The sequence below is a fragment of the Hyla sarda genome, chromosome 4, assembly GCF_029499605.1.
Source record: "Hyla sarda isolate aHylSar1 chromosome 4, aHylSar1.hap1, whole genome shotgun sequence".
Taxonomy (NCBI): Eukaryota; Metazoa; Chordata; class Amphibia; order Anura; family Hylidae; genus Hyla; species Hyla sarda.
In genome coordinates this window covers 332,280,499-332,305,429 of record NC_079192.1, presented here as the reverse complement: position 1 = coordinate 332,305,429, position 24,931 = coordinate 332,280,499, and the positions used below count along the sequence as shown (strand labels likewise).

General features: G+C 42.6%; 1 protein-coding gene across 2 annotated transcripts in view; it reads right to left on the bottom strand.

Annotated features, from left to right (window-relative positions):
• MAT2B (methionine adenosyltransferase 2 non-catalytic beta subunit) overlaps nucleotides 1-24,931 on the bottom strand; it is a 61,624-nt gene that overhangs the window by 5,792 nt on the left and 30,901 nt on the right. For both annotated transcript variants that reach the window (XM_056575085.1, XM_056575084.1), the window contains exons 2-5: nucleotides 11,895-12,089; nucleotides 6,921-7,035; nucleotides 2,057-2,209; nucleotides 1,777-1,970 (exon numbers count right to left, since the gene is read on the bottom strand). In XM_056575085.1, the coding sequence (XP_056431060.1) occupies nucleotides 1,777-1,970; nucleotides 2,057-2,209; nucleotides 6,921-7,035; nucleotides 11,895-12,089 (657 nt within the window). The remainder of the gene's footprint in view (nucleotides 1-1,776; nucleotides 1,971-2,056; nucleotides 2,210-6,920; nucleotides 7,036-11,894; nucleotides 12,090-24,931) is intronic.

The following is a 24,931-nucleotide window of genomic DNA, read 5'->3' as shown; positions in this document are numbered from 1 at the left end:
CGTCTCCAATTCCCAGTACTGCGTGTCAATGCATCACACTGCCTCCCCCCAGCACTAGGAAGCACAGGTACTGTGATACCGGAGGCTACGGGGTAGGGAGGAAGGTAAAGTATTTTATTTATTTTTTTGCTTAAGCAGTCAGTATTCTCCTCAGGGAGAGGAACACCGCTTCCGATGTAGAACGGGGATTCAAAAGGGCCATTAACACGTCGCAGGCTTTCTAGGTAACGAATATGCAAAGCATCTCATCACACCACCTTCTCAGGTAGCATGCCCGAAGTTCAGCTCTGGCTCCAGTAACAAAGTCTCAGAAGCTGATTGGGATTTATGCCAAGCCAGAACTCTCCCCTAAAGGGAAGAGGACCCATCTGCAGACAGCTGTTTCGGGGGGTGCTTGCCCCTTGTCAGTACAGGGCAGGGTGTTCTGGCTTGGCTGAGGATGAGAGGCCTGTGACTAGTTTAAGGGATCAAGTATTCTCCTCAGAAAGAGGGACACCGCTTCCAGTCTATGTGTGTGTGTTTTTGTTTTGTTTTTTTGCCGCAAAACCACAGGCTTTTAAAATTTTAAGGGGTACTCTGGTGGAAAAATATTTTTTTTAAATCAACTGGTGCCAGAAAGTTAAACAGATTTGTAAATTACTTCTATTTAAAATCTTAATCCTTCCAGTACTTATCAGCTGCTGTATGCTCCAGAGGAAGTTCTTTTCTTTTTTAAATTCTTTTCAGTCTGACCACAGTGCTCTCTGCTGACACCTCTGTCCATGCCAGGAACTGTCCAGAGCAGGAGCAAATCCCCATAGCAAACCTATCCAGCTCCGTGGTTTGTCTCTAAAATGGACTCTGCCACCGAGATCCTAAAGTGAGCGCCAATGCAGATGTAAACGTAGCCTAAGTTAGGTTTTTATTTAGAGGACACAGTCTGGCGACACTTCCATAATACGTTTTACATAAGGGAATGACTTCGGTCATGCAGCTACCATCAAATCAGAGGATAGGAAAGCATTTATGAAGGGGTACTCCACTGCCTCAGCATTCGGAACAAAATGTTCCGAACGCTGAGTGCGGGCGCTGGGGCTCGTGACGTCACGGCCATGCCCCCTCATGATGTCACACACCCTCAATGCAAGCACCCCTTTAACCTCTTCATGACCACATCATTTTTTATTTTTTTTGCTGCACATCTCCTGACTTGCCCTCAGCTCCTAGTCCAGCATTGGCTGACGTACAGGGCTCTGTGCCTGCCCAATTCCTCTTACCACTGCTGTCCCTGTTGCCCATTTCTGGTAACACATCAGGATGCCAAAAAATTCTGACTCAGACGTTCTCTGGCCACTGACCTGTCTTAGTCAAAAGAAGAGCAAGAAGCACTCCGCAGGGAGGACTTGCATCATCAAGGAATCAGCAGCAGGTCAGTACATGTAATTTTCTTTATCATCCCACCCAGAGCCCTTTTAATGGTCTATTCACACGTACAGTATTCTGTGCAGATTTGATGCGCAGGATTTTCTGCTGCAGATTTCAATGTAAACTGAATGACTGAGCACAGCTTCTAATCCTGCGCATCAAATCTGCGCACGATACTGTACCTGTGAATAGACCCTAAATATAGAATTTACTCTCCCTTTAGCTGCTATGCTGTAAAATGTTGTTAAATAGGCAGTTTTGCTTTTAATATATACAGTGTGGTACACAAAGTATAGGCAAACAAAACAGAACGCATCACTGCTGCCGGCTAGACTTAGAAATGTGTGGGTGGATGTTTTGCTAGAATCTTACCTGAATTTTTTTCTCTGACATCTGTAGACAAACGCTGGCCACATCCTTCACATACGTGGGGAACCTTTGCTGCCAGTGGTCCATGTTGGCGGATTTGTTACTGTACTGCACCTTGTCAAACATAATAGTGACTGCGCTCTCCTCTATCTTCTCCACATCTCCATACAGCACGGGGACTCTAAGCACTGCAGCACCTTTCCAACAAAAAGTAGAAAACCTATTTGACTATATCTTAACATATGTTATTGCATATTGACTGACCAAAATAGCCCGTTCTTACCATCATTGTTCTGTAGCACTACTCGTTCTCCTTCCAGCTTGGTTTTACCATACAGGTTCAATGGATTGGGCACAGAGTCTTCTCTGTAAGGAGGGTTAGTTCCATCAAAAATATAATCTGAGCTAATATAGATGAGGAACGCTCCGGCTGCAGCTTTGGAATAGAAGAAAGGAAGAAATGAATATATTGCAGAGCAGAGTATCAATATGGCTGTCTAGCTTAGCAAGGGCAATAGGTGAAAATGGAATATGAAGGAATGGGAGCAGCAAATGCTGAAGAAGAACAGAGTTTGGCTCAAAACTATATTACATCATTTTCCAAGGAACTTTCAGCAAATCTAGAAAAGTAAGTAAAATGTCTGAGTTGTCAAGGTCTGTGTACGGCTAGGTTCATACTACAGGATTTTTGAGCGAATTCCTGTTTTTGAAATTTTGTTTGGAAAATTCACAGTGCACATTACAGAATTTCAGTGGCAGATCTTTTGTCGCTAAAAATCTGCCACTGAACGAATGATCTATTCTTAATAAAAAAGGATCCAAAGTGGTCAGGACCTCAGTGACACAAAAGCACACAGTTAAGATGAGACAGGAGCGGCTGAGAGACAACTGTTAATGCCCTCGAGTGGCCCAGTCAGAGCCCAGACATGACCCAATAAAGCTTCTCTGGACAGGCCTGAAAATAGTTTTCACAAATGGTCCCCATCCAATCTGACAAAGCCATGAATAGTTGCAGAAAATTCCCAAAGTCTGTTTTCACTTTGAAGGGGTACTACGGTGGAAAACATTATTATTATTATTATTTTAATCAACTGGTGCCAGAAAGTTAAACAGATTTGTAAATGACTTCTATTAAAAAATCTTTACCCTTCCAGTACTTAATAGTAGCTGTATGCTACAGAGGAAATTCTTTTCTTTTTCAAATTTCTTTTTTGTCTTGACCACAGTGCTCTCTACTGACACCTTTGTCCATGTCAGAAACTGTCCAGAGCAGCATAGGTTTGAAATGGGTATTTTCTCCTGCTCTGGACAGTTCCTGATACTAGCATCAGGTGTCAGCAGAGAGCACTGTGGACAAGACAAAAAAGAAATTCAAAAATAAAAGAATTTCCTCTGTAGCATACAGCTACTATCAAGTACTGGAAGGGTAAATATTTTTTAATAGAATAATTTACAAATCTGTTTATCTTTTTGGCACCAGTTGATTTAAAAAACAAAAATAAATAATAATAATAATAATAATATTTTCCACCAGAGTACCCCTTTAAGGTATCGAGAATAGAATGATTGAGGAAAACTCTTCTTTTTTTTTACTTTAGGATAAGGCCGCAACATAACAAAATGTGAAAAAAGTGAAAGGGTCTTAAAACTTTCCAAATGCACTTCCTTACACATAAGATATATCCAACACAATTCTGCTTGAAAAAATCTGAGCAACCAAAAGAAGCACAACCTAGGCCAATGATGAGTTTGTAAAGAACAACTGGAAGTCGGGGGGCTCACATTATATGGAAATCTAGATATATATATCGAGGTACTTGTGTTGCGAGCGAACCCTTCGTGCCAAAAAATAATAAAGGACAATATAGAATACAGACCTCTAGATATATATAAAAGAGTAAATATTGACTAGTTGTGTAAGGTTAAAAAGATATTTATTGTAGTTGAAAATAATATAGATTGTCCAAGCAGGGCCCTTGCTATGTACTATGAGTAAATATTACCATAAATTAAATATATAAAAGAGTAGTAATAATAATATTAGAAATATATTATTGCAAAATACGTAAGAATAAAATGTCCTTAAAACAGCCACCTATTGCAGGGTAATGCAGAAACTGTAGCCAGTTATTGTAAAAAGTCAGTTGGCCTCCTATTTGCTGTAATAATGTCACTGTCCATGCGCGCGCCTAGACAGTGGTCCCGAGTTCAGGGGGTTCCAGCTGTTGCAAATGTATAGAGGTGCAAATCTTGCTTGAGGTGGTCTGTATGGATAGGGTATAGCAGCGAAAACGCGTTTAGCTGCTATACCCTATCCATCCAGACCACCTCAAGCAAGATTTGCACCTCTATACATTTGCAACAGCTGGAACCCCCTGAACTCGGGACCACTGTCCAGGCGCGCATCCAGCCACGAGGACCCCGCCTGTCAGCATCTTCTCCTGCCTGCATCTACACTAACCGCTTCTACACCGCATCTATACCATCCAACGGCCGGACATTATTCCGTGCAACCTCGGAGGATATCGGGAATACACTGCGCGGACATCACCATTGAGCCGGCTGCCCAGTCGTGCCAGTCTACAGCATGTAATTCGCTACACAGCAGGACTGCCATCCCGGGACCTTCCCTACCAGCAGTGCGGTGAACGGTGCAGAGCACCAAACTCTCAACAAGAGACAATACCTAAAACTGTATACAAATAACTATCTACCGTATATACTCGAGTATAGGCCGAGTTTTTCAGCACGATTTTTCGTGCTGAAAACACCCCCCTCGGCTTATACTCGAGTGAACTCCCCCCACCCGCAGTGGTCTTCAACCTGCGGACCTCCAGAGGTTTCAAAACTACAACTCACAGCAAGCCCGGGCAGCCATCGGCTGTCCGGGCTTGCTGGGAGTTGTAGTTTTGAAACCTCCGGAGGTCCGCAGGTTGAAGACCACTGCGGCCTTCAACATCATCCAGCCCCCTCTCACCCCCCTTTAGTTCTGTACAGTACTCACCTCCGCTCGGCGCTGGTCCGGTGCTGCAGGGCTGTCCGGTGAGGAGGTGGTCCGGTGAGGAGGTGGTCCGGGCTGCTATCTTCACCGGGGAGGCCTCTTCTAAGCGCTTCGGGCCCGGCCTCAGAATAGTCACGTTGCCGTGACAACGACGCAGAGGTGCGTTCATTGCGAACGTAATTCTGCGTCATTGCCAAGGCAACGGCTCTATTCCGGGCCGGAAGCGCGGAGAAGAGGCCTCCCCGGTGAAGATAGCAGCCCGGAACACTATCCCACCGGACCACCTCCTCACCGGACAGCCCTGCAGGACCGGACCAGCGCCGAGCGGAGGTGAGTACTCAGAACTAAAGGGGGTGAGAGGGGGGCTGGATGATGTTGAAGGCCGCAGTGGTCTTCAACCTGCGGACCTCCGGAGGTTTCAAAACTACAACTCCCAGCAAGCCCGGACAGCCGATGGCTGCCCGGGCTTGCTGGGAGTTGTAGTTTTGAAACCTCTGGAGGTCCGCAGGTTGAAGACCACTGAGGGCGAATGATGAGAAGAGGATGATGAAGGGGGGGTGTGGGGATGATGAAGGGGGGGGGGGGTGGGATGATAAGGGGATGATGAAGGGGGGATGTGTGGGATGATAAGGGGATGATGAAGGGGGGATGTGTGGGATGATAAGGGGATGATGAAGGGGGGGATGTGTGGGATGATAAGGGGATGATGAAGGGGGGATGTGTGGGATGATAAGGGGATGATGAAGGGGGGATGTGTGGGATGATGACAAGGGGATGATGATGAGGATGTTAATGACGGGTCTGGATGATGACAGGGGGGGATGAGGTATTTCCCACCCTAGGCTTATACTCGAGTCAATAACTTTTCCTGGGATTTTGGGTTAAAATTAGGGGTCTCGGCTTATACTCGGGTCGGCTTATACTCGAGTATATACGGTAGTTACCAAACAGTGACATTATTACAGCAAATAGGAGGCCAACTGACTGTTCAATAACTGGCTACAGTTTCTGCATTACCCTGCAATACGTATTTTGCAATAACATATTTCTAATATTATTATTATTACTCATATATTTAATTTATGGTAATATTTACTCAGTCCATTGCAAGGGCCCTTCTTGGACAACCTATATTATTTTCAACTACAATAAATATCTTTTTAACCTTACACAACTAGTCAGTATCTACTCTTTTATATTTATCTAGAGGTCTGTATTCTTTATTTATCAATAAGGAGTTTGAAGAGAGCTCACATATTGGTATTATAAATAATAAGATTATATTTTTAACAACTTTACCAGTTGCCAATTCCTGGTTGGGAGCATTTTGGGTTTACGCGATTAAGATCAGGATAAATCTATACATATTTACTACTGATAATTGGATAACATTTTAATGAGTACTCCGCCCCACATATCTTATCCCCTATCCAAAAGGCGCACCCGGCATTCGTTTAGAGCATCAGGTGCTGCGCCAGAGGCTTGTGATGTCACGCCCCCCTCCCATAGACTTGCATTGAGGGGGAGTTGGCCACAAGTGACGTCACAAGCTTCCGGCCCTGCATCGCCAGTCATCCGGCACAGAGCAAATTTCAGATGACTGGGGTGCCGCAGCCGAAATCGGGGGCGCCCCAGCAATGGGACCCCGCCATCAAACATATTATCCCCTATCCTTTGGATAGGGGATTAGATGTCTAGGGGCAGAGTACCCCTTTAAGGTTACATAAAAACTTTCAAATGACTGTAGATTTTTGGTTGGATAACTTCTCCTGCTAGTAAAATGGTGAGGATTTTAAAGAAATCATTCTTTAACTTGAGTGTTACATGTCCAACTCTAAATTACTTACTTAAGGGTTCAAAAACACAAAATTGCTTGGTTTCTTAATCTATTAAACACCCTAAGTTAAAAGGGGTTGTCCCTTCACCTTACTTCATTTTGGAAAAGCAGAGGGAAGGAGATGGGACAACCCCTTTACAGGAATTTTCCTGTTGTCAAATTCCAAGAGTATATCAAAATGTAATGTTTGCATGTCATGAAACAGCTTTTACTGAGAAGCTTCAAAACTGTAATTGTTGTAACACTGGTCAAATACATAAAAGGAAGAAATATATACGATTATATGATAGAATTAAGTTCACATATTACCTGCTACTTTAGCTAAATTTTCAGATGCATCCACATTTAGCGTGACAGCAGAATCTGGCTGATTCTCAACAATATCAGGTCTTCTCTCAGCCGCGCAATGGACAATCACATGTGGCTGAAAAAAAAAAAAGACTTCAACTGCATAAATGCTAGCTACAAAAGCTAAGAAGCTACAAAACTGGCACTCATGAAGAGTCATCTCTGAAGTGCCACAATGGTGACGTCAGGGCTCCCTTGCTGCTCGCATGCCCACTCTGCCTTGATTGATATCAAGATAACGGTGCGAAGTTTGTGCCAGCCATCCTGGGCAGGACATCAATAAAGTTAGTGTGAGAATGTTATCAGCAAGGACATTGTGACTAGTCATCACTGCGACACCACTTAGGGTGGGTTCACACTACATTTTGAAGATATGATCACTGGATCCGGCTGGGGGGCGGGCTTGAGGGAAAACTGGGCGCTCCCGTATCCCAGCCAAACCTGGCCCGTATCTCCTTCTTTTGAATGAGCCGGCTGGAGTCAGATAGTAACCAGACCTAAAAACAGCGGTGTACCACAGTTTTAGGTTTGGTCAGAATATAGGATACGGACCAAAAATGAGCTGACCGGAGTAACTGACTCCGGTCGGCTCATTCAAATTAATTAGATAAGAGCCGGGTCCATATCTTCAAACTGTAGTGTGAACCCACCCTTAGACGACTAGTTGTGAGCAGAAAGTGACTATTTATACCTTCTTGTTATCAGTAGTAATAAAATGAGCGCTATCAAGAGGGGTACATGCACAAAGGTATTTACAAGCATTACAGCAGCATGCCACTGGCTTAAAGAGAACCAGTCATCACTTATATGTTTCCTAACCTACTAGTCATTGAGGCAGTCACCCCACCTTGCAAGCCTTACAGAGAATCTGACAGCAGCGTCACCCAGACTAATCTGCTTGTACTTGCATCTGCCCGGTGCCTTACCCCCTTTATAAATATTCTATGGCACAGAGCTGATACAAGATATAACTGCACCAGCTATGGGCTGCATGATTTGGAGAAAATGTGCGATCTAATAAAAAAATTAAGAACCTCCCCAATTCATACAGCCATTCCCCTAATTTCATATTATGAATATATGGTAAGGAATATAGGCTAAATGAGGGGGTATAATACAGACTATATGAGGGGAATGGTTATATGAAATGAGGGGGATGGCTGTATGAGGGGAAAAGCTATACGAGGGGGAATGGCTATAAAAAGGGGGAATATAGGCTATATATGAGGGAATATGGGCTATAGAAGGGGGAATATAGGCCACATTGGGTGAATATGGGCTATATAGGCTATTTGAAGGGGAATATAGGTTATATGAGGAGAGTGGTTTTATAAAATGAGGGGAATGGCTGTATGAGGGGTAAAGACAATTGAAGGGGAACTGCTATATGAGGGGTGAATAGAGGCCATATGAGGGGAATATGGGCTATATAAGGGGCAATATAGGCTATATGACGGAGATCAGTGCTCCATAAATAGCATGCTCCTCATGGCCGTTCTCCATCATAGCCCAATCCCTCTCCATGTCATGGTAACTGTTTGGATATGAAATGGGGAGGAATAAACTTATTTAAGAGTGGTGGGCACTGGTGGGAGTAACAACATTTCTGACACATGCCACCAGTCAGCTGTGAGAAGCCAGGCCAAGCCTCCGCCAGAGTCCCCGCCTGTGGACTATTACCCTTGACGAGCAGGTTAGTGACGCTGATGACAGATTCCCTTTAACTGACAGATCTCTCAAGGGTTGAGTAGAGGAAGAGATCTATTAATCAAGGCTGGTCAGGTGGGGGGGGGGGGGGGGGGGGAAGCCACCAGGGCCCGGCCCAATGACTAGTGGTTCAGGCAACATAACAGCACTGACAGGTTCCTTATAACATCAAAAACTGTGCCAGCAGGTTTCCCCCAAGAAGTAATGGTATAGTGTTCTGATTATGGAGGGAGGGGGGGAGATGACTACAGCAGTAACACTGGATGACATATACACATGAGGAAACCATTTATTGGATTCCCTAAGCAGAACTGTTCTATTCTGGTCTACTGAATATTGTTAGTCAATATGTAAGGCGTTTACATATTTGTGTCTCTATTTTGTGCCGGAGCCAAAGTTATTATACATGCTTCCATTTTTAATATTTGAACAAACAGCAGATGTTATTTGGTACAGGACTTTTTTTTTTTTTAGCTGTAACAGCATGTAAGGTAAGTAAATAAAACAATGTTTGGAAATTTATTTTTCCAGGAAGAAGCTAATGGCAAGAACAAGTATCTTGTGTTATATAATAGGTCATACCTCATATCCCGATCACGCGCTATACACTAATCTCTATACATTGTAATATTGGTCATAAAAGCTTCTGCTAATTGTTTTATTGGTCAATTATATCCATGGCATGGGATGACAGGTGTCATGACAGGTGAAACTACTGAATATGCTGCTATTTTCTGCTGCTAAAATGCTATTTTAAGGTCCTGTGAAACCAGCTGATGTGCAATATGAAAAAAGAAAATTAAAGCTGGAAGAATTTTCCAAAGAAATTGTTGAGTTATGTTTTAAATGTATACTCACCTACTGTGATTTTTATAGTTGGCATGTAGTCAGCATTTGTTTGCCCTACACATGTGTATTACTCAGATGATCTAGTGGAGTGTCATGGAGCTCTGAAAGTTGGGCTATCTATGGTCTATTTTCCTTAATTGAAAATTTCAATTCCTGGAGTCCGTAGGCAGCACAGACTTCCCACCCGAAATAAATAAGCATGCTATAAAATTTCTCTGTTGTATGTGTGTGTTTTAGGGGCCTTTATACACTGGAGGAGGGGCTCTAATGTATATGTAAATTATTTTAATTGGTTAATTATGCTGTAATCTCTCTTCTGGTAAGTTCAGGAGGACGTTTGGTGGAGGGTTTTCGTTATTTAGGGGTGGAGGCATCTGTCTCACAGGATTATTTTATGGACATTAATCTGGTGCCCTTGTTGGCGCTTACTATGATCTACCTTCCTAAATTTAAAATGATCTACCTTCCTAAGTTTCTCTCCCGCTTTCATCTGTCTCCTATTGTTTCTCATAAATGGTATTTTAAACAAGTGAATGCTACTCCGAGATCCTTCTACTAGTGAATAGACCCCCGAGACTGAGTCAGGTTCTTCTCCAGGCACCAAGGTGGTCTTGCAGCTCCGAATACATATGGTTACTTTCTTGCTTCACAGCTGGTGTGCGCAACATGGCAGATCGACCTGGATCTCTCTAATGCAGCAACGGCGCTGGCAGGGGCGCTGATGGGGTCTTATGAGTCCTTGACTAATACGCTATACAGGTATTCCTCCTCCTCCTTGTTGGGTCTTATCAAAACAGTGGCGTTGGTCTGGTCGGTGGTCTCAGGTCGCTTTCCACTGCCGGTGGAGTCTCCTCGAGCACCCCTGTGGGGTAACCCAAACTTGGCACACCTTCAGAGGTTAGAGGCGGCCTGTGTGGGATTGCCCGTGTGTGATTCCCTTCTGGAAGAAGGTATTGCAGTTTTTGTCAGATTACCTTGAGTTGAACGCATAGGTGGCTTTTAGTCCATTTTCTTCTTTTCTGTGCTCGCAAAGTAGTCATCATGGCCTAGAAAGATACTGTTACTCCTCCACTTTCCCATTGGGTGGCCTTGGTCAAGTTTGCCCACCTGTATCGTGCCTTGTACATAAGTCGTGGTTGTCCGCAAAAGTTTGATAAGGTGTGGTCACCTTGGTGGCAGCTGGACGCTTCGGCTGATCCTCCGGTTACATCTGGGTCACAGACTTAGTGGTGTTATTATTGTCAGTTGTCATAGAGGAGTGGAGGGTGAGGGCCCCTAGGGTTGTGTGCATGGTGGTGTGCTTGTGTGCTGGGCTTGTTCTTGCTGGGAGCTACATGGGCTGGGACTGTTCCTTTGGGGTATTGTAAGAACGATATGGGACTCTTCTGATACAATTATGTGGACTTTGCCTATCTGTTCCCATTCACCTGTTCTTGAAAATTGTTATGCTTGCCTCCTGTGGGGCTCCTAGCTGTATTGTTTTATTTGTTTCGTTTGTTTATTAATATTCTTCAAAAAATTTATTATGAAAAAAAAAAAAAAAGGCGCCATTAAATGAACCTGTGTGTTTGAGTATCTATATGGCTGTCACTCCCTTCCCTGCCACTATAGGAAACTGATCTCCAATTTAAAATCCCATGGGTCTGGAACTTGGCCTAAAGCAACAATATCAATTCATCAATACCATATATCTGAATAGTTATTTTACTTGAATGCTCAGGTATGCTCAAACCTCAACTTACTTCCTAAGAAATCTCCTTTCACTAAAAAGGGTTGTCCGGCGAAAGAAACAACCTGTGTATGGTGTCAAAAATTATAATAAAGCAACTTACCAATATAATGTTATTAGTCATACTGCACAGATCTTTCATATGAGCTGAGCTGTCTGGCTTGTGACATCCCGTCACACACTCGAAATGCAGACAGCTCCCATCCCTGCGTTCCTCCTCCCCTTCTGTCTTTTTGGGGCAAGACCTGTGATGTGAAGTGGGGAACTCATATTACTTCTCATTAGATTTATGACTCCTGAAAAAAAGACAGTGAGTCTATTATGACAGAAACTATTGCGACTGAGAAAGGCTTCCTGCTGCCTTACCTCAAGTGTCATCAATCTAATGAGCAGTTACATGAGCTGCTCATTTTACATTACTGGGCTCGCCCCAAGAAGACAGAAGGGAAGGAGGGACGCAGGCATGGGAGCTCTGTGCATTCAGAGTGTGACAGGATGTCTCTGCTACAAGCCAGAAAGACTAACTTTTATGGAAGATCTGTGCACTATGGCTAATAGCATTACATGAGTAAGTTGCTTTATTATACTTTTTGACACAGGTTGTTTATTTTGCTGGACAACCCCTTAAAAACATTTGGTTAAATATTTACCTTAAAGTCTTGGACCAGTTCTTTCACTGCAGACGTGTCCAGCAGATTAAGTGACTCAAACCGAGGCCGTGCCCGGCTGTACCCGCAACCCAGTACATGCCAGTTGTTGTCCTTGAACTCTTTGTATACAGCTCGACCGAGGAGACCAGTAGCCCCTGTTATCAAGGCTCTTCTGCTGGGAACATCATCATCATCCTAGAACACAAAACACAGTCCCATTTAGACATGAACTTCAGCATGAAATCTATGTGGATTCCTGTAACATCTGTATAATTACTTTGATCTACAATTTATAAAAGAAAAATATGAGAAATTTACCACCAACAGGTTCCCTCCTCAATACACAAAAATAATTAAAGGCCATGGGCACTTCTGAGGAGGAGGAAGAGGATGAGCCATCTCAAGGCTACATTGTCTCCCTTTTTTTCCTCACAGTGGCCGATGCATCATCCTTTCATGTGAAGAAGTTTCACTTTTCGTTATTTTTTAACCCATTGCATCTGCCGACAGTCACAATGACTTCAGTAACGTGAATGGACAGTTCTGGGAATCATTCATTTCTTTCCCTGAGGTAATTTCATATGGATGTAAATACGTGGATGATTCTCTGAACATATCACTGCACATTTGTCAACATTCTCAATGATTTATCCATTTCCTGGCACAAATACACTGAGAATATTGCATTCAAGCTGTATGCCAAATTTAAACGTCCACTGCAACACTTTTTCTGATATGTCTAAATGTGTTGAAAAATATGTGCTGGGTGTCTGAACTTTGCATTTGTAAAACAATGCCATGTCTCACCCAGCATTTTGTAAATCCTCAAGAGTGTGTTCCCTGGCACCATCGACGCTACACAAGAGACAGGTGCACCAATATTATCACACCTCTTCTATATTCTCTGTAAAATGCAGCTGAATGAGACAAGCCCCATATACTAATGGAGCTGATGTCATGAAGCAAGATAGAGATCGCATGGACCAGGGAGAGAAGCGAACGGTCGTGTGCACTGACCTACTCAGACAGTCAGCGGCTGTAGAGGTGTCCTGCATCAATTACTGATTGTTATGTCCCCGGTACACCACACAGCAGGGACCAAGGCTCAAAGATTCCACCAGGGCCACAGGAGTGTGGAATGTAGTTGTGTGTGTGTGTCATTCAGAACGATGAGAGAAAAGTGTGCCGCATTGCTTATAACCTTGAGATTGTTGCCATTTTTCCACAATTTTGGTTCATAAGTCCTCAGATAGTTCTCTTCTCTTCTTTCTGTTGTCCATGCTTAGTGTGGCACACACAGAAACACAATGCAAAGACTAAGTGAACTTCTCTCCTTTTTATCTGCTTTCAGGTGTGATTTGTATATTGCCCACACCTGTTACTTGCCCCAGGTGAGTGTAAAGGAGCATCATATGCTTGAAACAATCTTATTTTTCCACAATTTTGAAAGGGTACCAATAATTTTGTCCAGCCCATTTTTGGAGTTTGGTGTGACATTATGTCCAATTTGCATTTTTTCCTCCCTTTTTTGGTTTAGTTCCAATAGATAAAAAGGGAATAAACATGTGTATAGTAAAACATGTTACTGCAATCTTTTCTGTGAGAAATACTTCATTTTCTAGAAAAATTTCAGAGGTGCCAACATTTACGGCCGTGACTGTAAATAAATATAAATAAAGCATGCTGCATGGGCAACCCCTGGAGCTGAGTTGTAAGAACATAAAAGACCTGAGGACACGTGTGGTGCTGTTTTTGGAAGAAAGCAACTATGTTCGGGTATATTCACACAATGGAATTTCTGTGCGGAATGGCGCATTGAAATTCCGCCTGAAGATTCCGCAGCAGCAAAGTCCTATTAATATCAATGGGATTCTACTGCACTGTGCACACAGCAAAATCCTGATTCCAGATTCATGTCAGACATGTCTATTCTTTCTGCGGAGTCTGCACAAAAATGCATTGCAATCTATGAGACGGCGCATTCCCAAGCAGTCCTAGCACCAGCATGTTCTGCCTGAGCTTCGCTGTTGGGGGAATGTCCGTGCAGACATTACTCAACCCCAATTACGTTTTTCTTTTTATCTGATTAATCAAACCAATAAATCGACCAACTAATCGCTTTTACAAATAATCGTTAGCTGCAGCCCTAGTAATATTACAATATTCTCATGATCAGTAGGTGTCTCAGCACTGAGACCCTGACCCATAAAGACTTTGGACATGTCTCTGTGACGTGAGAATTTGACTTTTTTTTTAAGTGACATGGGCATTTTTAAGCTTACACAAGCTATACTTATTTAACTGTATTTCAGAACGGAGCCAGAATATAGAAAATGCTAATACAGGATTGTATGGGCAGACAACACCCCCATATATGACTGCATGTACACAGGGCATAGGAAAATGGGCTGTGTTTACATGCATCATGTCCCGAGAGATGCCCACATACCAGTATCCTGATATATGTCAACAGGCAATGTTCTCCGCTAGATCTCCTGAGGTCAGCGCCTTGTATGGATCAGAACTCTATACATACTGGTATGCACTTCTATATATACTGGTGTGTGCTCCAGAAGTTTATGTTACAGGATCTTTCCCATCTATTGTGCAAGGCTACCTAGCCAACCTTTTTAAAGAAAATAAGTATGCTTAAAATCATTTTATTTTGACCCCTATGCCTTCCTTATTTTTCCATATACAAGGCTGTATGCGGGCTAATTTTTTGTGCCGTGATCTTTAATTATTGGTACCACTTTTGTGCATATATGACTTTTTGATCACTTTTTATTCCATTTTTTTCTGGGATGTGATGTGACTAAAAATCTGCAATTCTGGACTTTGTTTTGCATGTACACCGTTCACCATACTGGATCAATAAGGTCATATTTTAAAAGTTAAGACAATTTCACAAAGCTGTTTTTGTTTAATTTAATGGAAAAAGGGGAATGATTTACATTTATATTAGGGAAGAGGCATTTTTGCATTTAAAAAATAAATTAAAAAAACTATTTTTTTTTAAATTATCTTATTTACAAATGTAAAAGTCTCTGTTGGGGACTTTTATATACAATTATTAGATAGCTAATATTGAATAATGCTATGCTATTCTTCTGAAGAAGACTATCAGCAGATCACCCTGGGACCAGTACAAATTGGTAAGGTCTATAGGCCGACATAGAAACCAATCAGAACACCCCCCCCCCCCCCCTTTAAGTTACCGGGGTGCCGCTACCTGGACGGCCCCGAGCCTGACCACCTTACCTAGCCTGAATTATTCAGGGTCTTACATACATGGCTGCTGATAGCAGCTGTCACAGTCTATGAAGCAGCTTCTGTGCTCGCTTCAAAGATAGAATACAGCTCAGGACGTAGATGTATGTCCTGATGTGTCAAGTACCAGGGCACCAGGATGTACATTTACATGTCGTATTTGTCGTCTAGGGGTTAATATGTCTTAAAAGCGTACCTGTCATTAACAAAACCTTTTGATAAAATGTAGATAATACTAATAAATATAAATCTATATTTCACACACATTATATATTCCATCCTGAAAGGGCAGTCACCATAAAGAGGGAGCAACTCCATGAGGCAGTGAGGATCCAGGCCCAAGAAAGATAGACCGTCACCAAACTGCTGTCCTGCCTCATCTCCCAACACTCTTATAATCTGCTAAGTATAATCCTGGGCACCCTCTTGCCATCTCTACATTTACCCCAACTTCTCTCTCTTAGTCTAACCCTTTCCTTTCACCAATTTCTTTCCACTAATCTCTACCAAGACCCTGGATTAACCCCTTCTATCCCTGTTCAAGCATTGACCCTCTCATTGCTATCACAAACTCCTATAGCCCTAGGGACAGAAAGCGGTTCTGGATTGAGCGCTTGTGAGTGTATTGTGTGTAATTAGGTGGGCGGGAAAGATATTGTATTGGGTTAAATGGTAATGTAACTAGTGTAATGTAATGGGAGGGCGCGTTACCAATCACAGGACCCGGCTGGTAACCCGCCCTCCCATTGGTCTGGACCCCCTCACATACACGGAAGTACTATTTTACTATACACCACGAGCTTGATATAGCGTGGTCTCTGTTTACAAACACAGGCTATCAGCTTCAATGCTGCGATTCCTTCCCGCCCTGTAAGTAAATTATTTAGTAATGTCACCTGAGGCAATTATGAATTATTTGGTTTTTATCTGCACTTTCACTATGGGGGTATCATATTTTTCACATGGTATGCACTGTTATGATGTAATACTGCTGTAACACTTTATTAATGCCCGAGCATGTTCGATTTTGTCTACTTTTGATATATTTTACCTTGATTATATTATTGTTTGTACTATATGCACATGTGTATTTAAACTGCTGCTTTCCACTTGCACTTTGACTTGAGAAAGGTGGTGCGAGACCACAGAAACGTTGTCTTATTTTTAGCTGGAATAAACACTTTTCCTATTTTGTGATACTCTGGTGTGCTGCATCCGCTTCCTATTTTCTACAATTTTTGGACCCAGGACCGGGGTCCCTAAGACTGCTTGTACCCACATATTTATCTTTTTCTTGACTGTGCTGCTTCATCCTTTTTTCTTATATATATCTATCTATCTATCAACAGCCATACATCCAATATTTCCCAGTTTTTAGACCTCATTTTACAGGAATATGTGCAAACCCTACAAAGTAAAAAAATAAAAAATTCAGATGATTTTATCCGTCTTTTAAAGAATTTTAAGTGGAAACTGGATTTTGTTTATATTAACATGGACGTGTCCTCACTATACAGCAATATTCAACATCAAATTGGACTGGCATGCGTTAATGATTTTTTAAGCAACGATCCAACAGTCCCCATCCCTCAGAAACAGTTTTTATTGGAATGCATGGAGCTGATTCTCACAACAACTTTTTCAGCTACGACGGTGCCACTTACCACCAGACCAGTGGCACGAGGGTGGCACAGTCGTATGCAAATTTAATGATGGGGTTTGAGGAGCTATTCCTCACTTCACATGAACGGTACAAGCAATATGTCATCATGTATAGAAGGTACATTGAGTGGACCTCAAGACCTGATACACACATTCGTTGAAGCCATCAATAATAACCCATGGGGAATTTCCCTCACCTCACATCATTAAAAAGACAAAATAGAATATCTGGATCTGGAAGTCTCACACCATCAATCAGAAATAAATCACAGCCACACATTTTAAGAAGGTGGACTCAAACAGTTACCTGGCTTTTAATAGTGCACATTTAAAAAAAAGTTGAAGACTAACATTCCTTACAGCCAGTTCAAAAGATGAAGAAAAAATTGTACCAAAACGAGAACCTTTCATTCTCAGGCTAAACAGCTTAGCCAATGATTTGAAGCCAAAGGATATCCAAAACAAAGAATTAGAGAAGCATTCAAGAAAACAGACCTTCTAACCCAAGAAGACTATCTGGCAAAAGTAATAATAAAAAGACATATCCCATCCAACCAAGGAACCCCCACGTCGAAACTTAAAGGGGTACTCCGGCGCTTAGACATCTTATCCCCTATCCAAAGGATAGGGGATAAGATGCCTGATCGCGGGGGTCCCGCGGCTGGGGACCCCCGTGATCTTGCATGGCGCACCCTTGACGTCACAACGCTTGGGCACCGTGATCGACAGTAATCAGAGCTGGAGTGAACAAGCTCCGGGGACTGATTTTAACAGGGGGCGGCATGCAAGATCACGGGGGTCCCCAGCGGCGGGACCCCCTGCGATCAGGCATCTTATCCCCTATCCTTTGGTGTGTCTAAGCGCCGGAGAACCCCTTTAATTACAACTTATAACATGGCACATAGTTCCATTAAGTCTATCCTAAAAAAATATTGGCACATTCTGCAGGCAGACCAAGTCCTTGCATACACCCTACCACCAGGTCCGAACATTACTTTCAGGAGAGCCCCAACGCTGAAGTCTATTTTAGCACAGAGCAAACTTAAAGGAAGGAACAGGAAAGAAAGATAATGGAGTTTTTAAATGTAACAGCAAAAGATGCCTTTGCTGCAGCACTATAAAAGCGGGCATAAAAAGTCACAAAATTACCACCACAGAAGAAACCTTTATCATCAAACACCATATGGATTGCCATTCAATATATGTCATTTACGTCAAAAAGTGTGTATGCAGACAACAATACATCGGCCGCACCACTCAAGACTTACATTACAGACTAAATAACCACAGGGCAAACATAAAAAGAGGATACTGCCTACACAGCGTCTCTCGCCACTGTCAAGAGAAACATGAAGGGCACTAGGACCCGATTTGTATCTACCCAATAGACCAAATAAATGAGGAATGTACCAACAAATTTGAAGAACTTGTGAAACTCGAGACGTTCTGGATTTTCAGACTGTGCACGTTGACCCCTAGAGGACTGAATGAGGCCACCAAGTTACCCAATGATAGGGGGCTTATACTATGGAGCATTATTAGCGATTCCATTATTTTGGGAAATGTATCTTTTTTAGATAATTCTGGGACACTCACTTTGTTCTTCAGTTTTGTGTAATCTGTTCACCTATCCATTTTCTGCGCTTTTATGTAATGTTTTTTAATATGCTGTTTAATAAAGATTAGGGATGTCCCGATACAGATACTACTCGGGGCCGAATCTCGGCATTTGCGTGGTATCAGGGACACGTTTAATGTCCCCGATACCATGTTCGATACCTGCTGCTGTGTGACCCCGCTCCGCTGTCCGGCTCTCCCGATCACATCATGGCGTCCTATGGAGGAGCATGTGACACACACGTCACTCCTCCTCCTCCCCTGCGCCCAGCGTCACACTACGGAGGAAGCAGAGTGATGTGTATGTCACATGTTCCTCCAGAGGACGCCATGATGCGATCGGGACAGCTCCCTACAATGGGGAGCGCTGTCTACAAAGTGGGGGTCCTGCTGTCTACAAGGGGGACAAGAGGGGGCAGCGCTGTCTACAAGGGGGGGCTGCAGTCTACAGGGATGGGGCTGCGGTCCACAGGGGGGCTGCTACTAATGTCTGCAACTATCTATACTACCTACAAGGGGATACTACCTACTATTAAAGGCAATCTTACAGCAGTTACCTGAACTAACTTGAATTTATAGGTAGATAGTGCAGGTGACCTGGTTTCTACCGCTGCTCACCATGTGAGAACATCAGCGCATTCACAACGGAGACATCGGTTTCGCTGCAAATGTAAATTCCCTATTTTGTCCAATGGAGAAGAGAGAGATCTTGGCTCATACTACAGAAGCTGCCTTAATTGCACACAACAAGGAACTCACATATCAGCACAGTAAGCAGCACCAGAGACCGGGTCACCCTGGGGCCAGATTCCCTTTAAAATAAAAGTACTTGTACTTGGTATCAGCGAGTACTAGAATTAAAGTATCAGTACTCTGTCTTAAAAAAATGGTATCAGGACATCCCTAATAAAGATTGATAATTTTGTTTCATTTTATAACCGTGGCCTCTATTTTTGTGAGAGTATTGGTAAGCGGCCTATGTTGCTGTAATTAGTGCCCCTTATTTTTGGTAATAACCATACCTAATGTGAAGCATGGGAGTGGAAACATCATGCTTTTGGGTTGTTTTTCAGCAAAGGGACCAGGACGACTGATCTGTGTAAAGGAAAGAATGAATGGGGCCATGTATTGTGAGATTTTGGGTGAAAATTTCCTTCCATCAGCAAGGGCATTGAAGATGAAACGTGGCTGGGTCTTTCAGCATGACAATGATCTCAAACACACCACCCCGGGCAACAAAGGAGTGGCTTTGTAAGAAGCATTTCAAGGTCCTGGAATGGCTTAGCCAGTCTCCAGATTTCAACCCCATAGAAAACCTTTGGAGGGAGTTGAAAGTCCGTGTTGCGCAGCGACAGCCCCAAAACATCACTGCTCTAGAGAAGACCTGCATGGAGGAATGGGCCAAAATACCAGCAACACTGTTTGAAAACCTTGTGAAGACTTACAGAAAACATTTGACCCCTGTCATTGCCAACAAAGGGTATGTAACAGTATCAAGATGAACTTTTGTTATTGACCAAATACTTATTTTCCACCATAATTTCCAAATAAATTCTCTAAAAATCAGATAATGTGAATTTTTTTCTTCTCATTATGTCTCTCATAGTTGAGGTATACCTATGGTAAAAATTACAGGCCTCATCTTTTTAAGTGGGAGAACTTGCACAATTGGTGGCTGACTAAATACTTTTTTGCCTGTGTGTGTATATGTGTGTAATATATATATATATATATATATATATATATATATATATATATATATATATATATACATATATACACACACACACTGATTAAAAATTTTTCATATTTTTTGGTGAAAAAATGCTGTCCCTGCAGCTATTGCTTGTGTGTCTCCATGAGGAGTCTAGATATAGTAAATGAGGCAGGACAAGCAGGGCTTTGTGCAGGCTCCTGGCTTGTCAATCCTCCAGAAGTGGGAGTCCGAAGGGTGTCATAGAGCCTCGGTGCGCAGAGCCCTGCTTGTCCACCATCACTTCCTGTATTTGGACTCCTCAGAGACACAGACAATAGGTGTAGGAACAAAAATATACACATTTTTTAACCAATGTATATGACAAATATACGTATAGTGGTATTATCTACATTATATAAAAAGTTTTTGTTAACAGGTATACTTTAAAATTAGGTAAATACAAACTCAGATGAACAAAACACAACAGATTCCAACGTGGCATTATTTATTTAACAATTTTACCACGCGGTGTGCCTCGAGCTGAAAAAGGTTAGAAAAACACTGGGCTAGGTGACAGCTGAATATAGGTCTTATATATACACTTTCAGGTTGTCAATCATCGGGGGGGGGGGGGGGGGGGTTGCTTGACTGTAATCTCTCACTGTGACTGGAAAACCGGTAAAGTTACTTTTCAGCTCATTGCACCATCACAGAGAGTTGTTGAGAACCGCATAGCAGTACTATTCTACTGACCTGTCAGGTAACATAGTTCATAAGGTTGAAAAAAAGACCAGAGTCCATCACGTTCAACCTATATCCCTAATGAGTCCCTACTGAGTTGATCCAGAGGAAGGCAAAAAACCCTCATACTAGAGGTAAAAATTCCTTCCTGACTCCAAATATGGCATCAGAATAAATCCCTGGATCAATGTTCTGTCCCTATAAATCTAGTATCCATAACCAGCCTTTTTTTCGTGACATATTCTACTTTAACATAGTGGTACATTTTCATCAATACTTCATTTCTTGGTGAAAAATTAAAAAATTTCATGAAAAATTAGAAAATTTTTCTAACTTTGAAGATCTCTGCTTGTAAGAAAAATAGACATACCAAATAAATGATATATTGATTCACATATACAATATGTCTTCTTTATGTTTGCATCATAAAGTTGACATGTTTTTACTTTTTGAAGACATCAGAGGGCTTTAAAGTTCAGCAGCAATTTTCAGATTTTTTCACAAATATGTCTAAATCTGAATTTTTCAGGGACAAGTTCAGTTTTGAACAGGGCTGTGCAGTTGGTACATAAATGTTCCGACTCCGGAGTTATCTGTACTTCCGACTCCCCGACTCCTCTGTATTAATATGCGAATATATTTTATACATCCCTTGAAGGAAAGGAAGGCAACGTACATGTCATTACCACAGGACTAGTGGCTGGGAAGCCAACAGTCTACTGTATTGAACAGTTTGTGTGCTGATCTGTTGCTGAAGATAGGACAGTGGGTGGATCCAAGAAGGGGCATTTATTATAAAACATGATTTCCCTAGTAGAATCCCATAGTCATGTTTAAAGTTTAAAGGGGTACTCCACCCCTAGACATCTTATCCCCTATCCAAAGGATAGGGGATAAGATGTCAGATCGCCGGGGTCCCGCTGCTGCGGCACTGGGCTTTCATTACTACACAGAGCGAGTTTGCTCTGTGCGTAATGACGGGCGATACAGGGGACGGAGCAGCGTGATGTCATGGCTCCGCCCCTCGTGACATCATGGCCCGCCCACTTAATGCAAGTCTATGTCAGGGGGCGTGAAGACCACCACGCCCCCTCCCATAGACTTGTATTGAGGGGGCTGGCTGTGACATCACGAGGGGCGAAGCCGTGACGTAACGATGCTCCGGGCCCCTGTATCGTCCGTCATTGCGCACAGAGCGAACTCGCTCTGTGCAGTAACGATAGCGTGGTGCTGCAGCAGCAATCCTGTGGGTCCCCAGCAGCGGGACCCTGGCGATCTGACATCTTATCCCCTATCCTTTGGAGAGGGGATAAGATGTCTAGGGGCGGAGTACCCCTTTAAGCTAACAATCGAGTTTACAATTTTTTATAGCCTTATCTGAATGGCAGCAGTTTTTCCAATGGTTTACAGCTTCAGTCTTGAACTATTGACCCTCCATTCCCTTCACTTATACAAGTGTCTCTAGTCCTGCAAAAAACATATTTCCTTAACCCCTTATCAGTGAGAGGCTAGGATACCCATGGGTTCCCTGTAACAGCAGAACACAACACTATGGAAAGTAAGTATTGCTGCTCCTAATTGTGCGTTGTGTGCCATATAGTAAAGCACATGAAAACCTTCTTCACGGTCACTTAATGTGTTCGTTTTGTGGTTACGTGAGGCACTGCATGCATTGGTCTTTATTCTTAAAGTAGAGAAGTCATTAATTATAACTTTTTGCGAATTGGGACTTTTAAAAACTTGCTTTTTTTTGTTTTGTTTTTTTATTCCAATCTACATTTAGTAGGAGTCGGAGTCTGTGCATTGTTTGCCGACTCCGACTCCAGGTACCCAAAATTTAGTCCGACTCCACAGCCCTGGTTTTGAAGTGAATTTGAGGGGTTTTATGTTAGAAATGCCCCATTATAAAAACTGCACCCTTCAAAGTATTCAAAATGACATTGATAAAGTTTGTTAACCCTTTATGTGTTTCCCAGGAATAGCAGCAAAATGGAGGAGAAAATTCAAAGTCTTCATTGTTTACACTAACGTGTTCTTTTAGACCCATTTATTTTTTTCATTTTTACAAGGGGTAAAGGAGAAAAAGATCCCCAAAATTTGTAACCTAATTTCTCTCGAGTAAGATAATACCTCATATGTGGACGTAAAGTGTTCTGTGAGCACGCTACAGGGCTCAGAAGGGAAAGAGCGACAATGGGATTTGAGAGAGAATTTTGCTGAAATGGTTTTTGGGGGGCATGTTGCATTTAAGAAGCCGCCATGGTTTGGCCAGAACAGCCAAAATAAAAACATATGGCATGCTATTTAGAAGACTACATCCCTCAGGGAACGTAACAAGGGGTACCGTGAGCCTTTACACCCCACAGGAGTTTGACTGATTTGACGTGAAAAATGTTTTTGATTTTTTTGCACTAAAATGCTGGTGTTACCCCATATGTGTATGTAAATTGCTCTGCGGGCGCACTACAGGGCTCAGAAGAGAAGGAGCGCTATTAGGCTTTTGGAGAGATAATTTGGATGGAATGGAAGTCCGGGGTCATGTGCGTTTACAAAGCCCCCATGGTGCCAGATCAGTGGACCCCCCACATGTAACACCACTTTGTAAACTACACCCCTCATGGAATGTAACAAGGGGTGCAGTGAGCATTTACACCCCACTGGCATTTGACAGATCTTTAGAACAGTGGGCTGTGCAAATAAAATTCCATTTTCATTGTCCACTGTTCAAAAATCTGTCAAACACCAGTTGGGTGTAAATACTCACTGCACCCCTTGCTACATTCCATGAGGGGTGTAGTTTACAAAATGGGGTCACGAGTAAGGGGAATCCACTGTTCTGGCCCCATGGTTTTTTACGCACATGGCATTCAATTCCAGCCAAATACTCTGCAAAAGCCCAATGGCTCTCCTCTTCTGAGCCCTGTAGTACACCCACAGAGCACTTTACATCCACATATGGGGTATTTCCAAGTTTGGGGGCTTTTTCTCCTATTACCCCTTGTGAAAATGAAAAATTTGGGGTAACACCACTTTAGTGGAAAAAAAAAAATCATTTTTTTTATTTTCACGTCCAAATTTAACGAAAATTTGTGAAACACCTGTGGGGTGTTAAGGCTCAGTATACCCCTAGTTACGTTCCGTGAGGGGTGTAGTTTCCAAAATGGGGTCACATGTGGGTGTTTTTTTTTTTTTTTTTTTTTGCATTTATGTCAAAACCACTGTAACTAGCAGCCACCCAAATCACCTATTTAGGCTTCAAATGTACATGGTGCTCTCACTCCTGAGCCTTGTTATGCGCCTGCAGGTCACTTTACATCCACATATGGGGTATTTCCGTACTCAGGAGAATTTGCGTTACAAATTTTGGGGGTCTTTTTTTCCTTTTACCTCTTGTGAAAATGAAAAGTATAGGGCAACACCAGCATGTTAGTGTAAAAATATGTTTGTTTGTTTTTTAACACTAACATCCTGGTGTAGATCCCAATTTTACCATTTCATAAGTGGTAAAAGGAGAAAAAGCCCCAAAAAATTTGTAGCGCAATTTCTCCCGAGTACGGAAATATCCCATACGTGGCCCTAAACTGTTGCCTTGAAACACGAAAGGGCTCCAAAGTGAGAGATCCCCATGCGCATTTGAAGCCTACATTAGGGATTTGCACAGGGGTGGACCCAGATGGCGCTTGCCTCCTCCACCAAAAATACTGTACAGCAGTGTTCCCTAAACAAGGTGCCTCCATCTGCCAAAACTGCAGTCAATGGCTGTCCGGCAATACTGGGAGTTATTTTGCAACAGCTGGAGGCTCTGTTTTGGAAACTGTGTCGCATGAGACGTTTAAAATTTTTATTTGGGGGGGGGGGGGGGGGGGCAATGTAAGGGTGTGGGTATAAGTATTGTTTTTCTTTTCTTTTTTTTTACTCTTTATTTAGTGTTTTTATGGTACATTCAAACAGGTGGGGGCTTACATCACTGCCGCAGATCAAACTTGACCCTGGATACTCGCTGTAAACCCCCGCCCGCGTGAGTGCACCCTGTACATTCACTCTTTTTTTT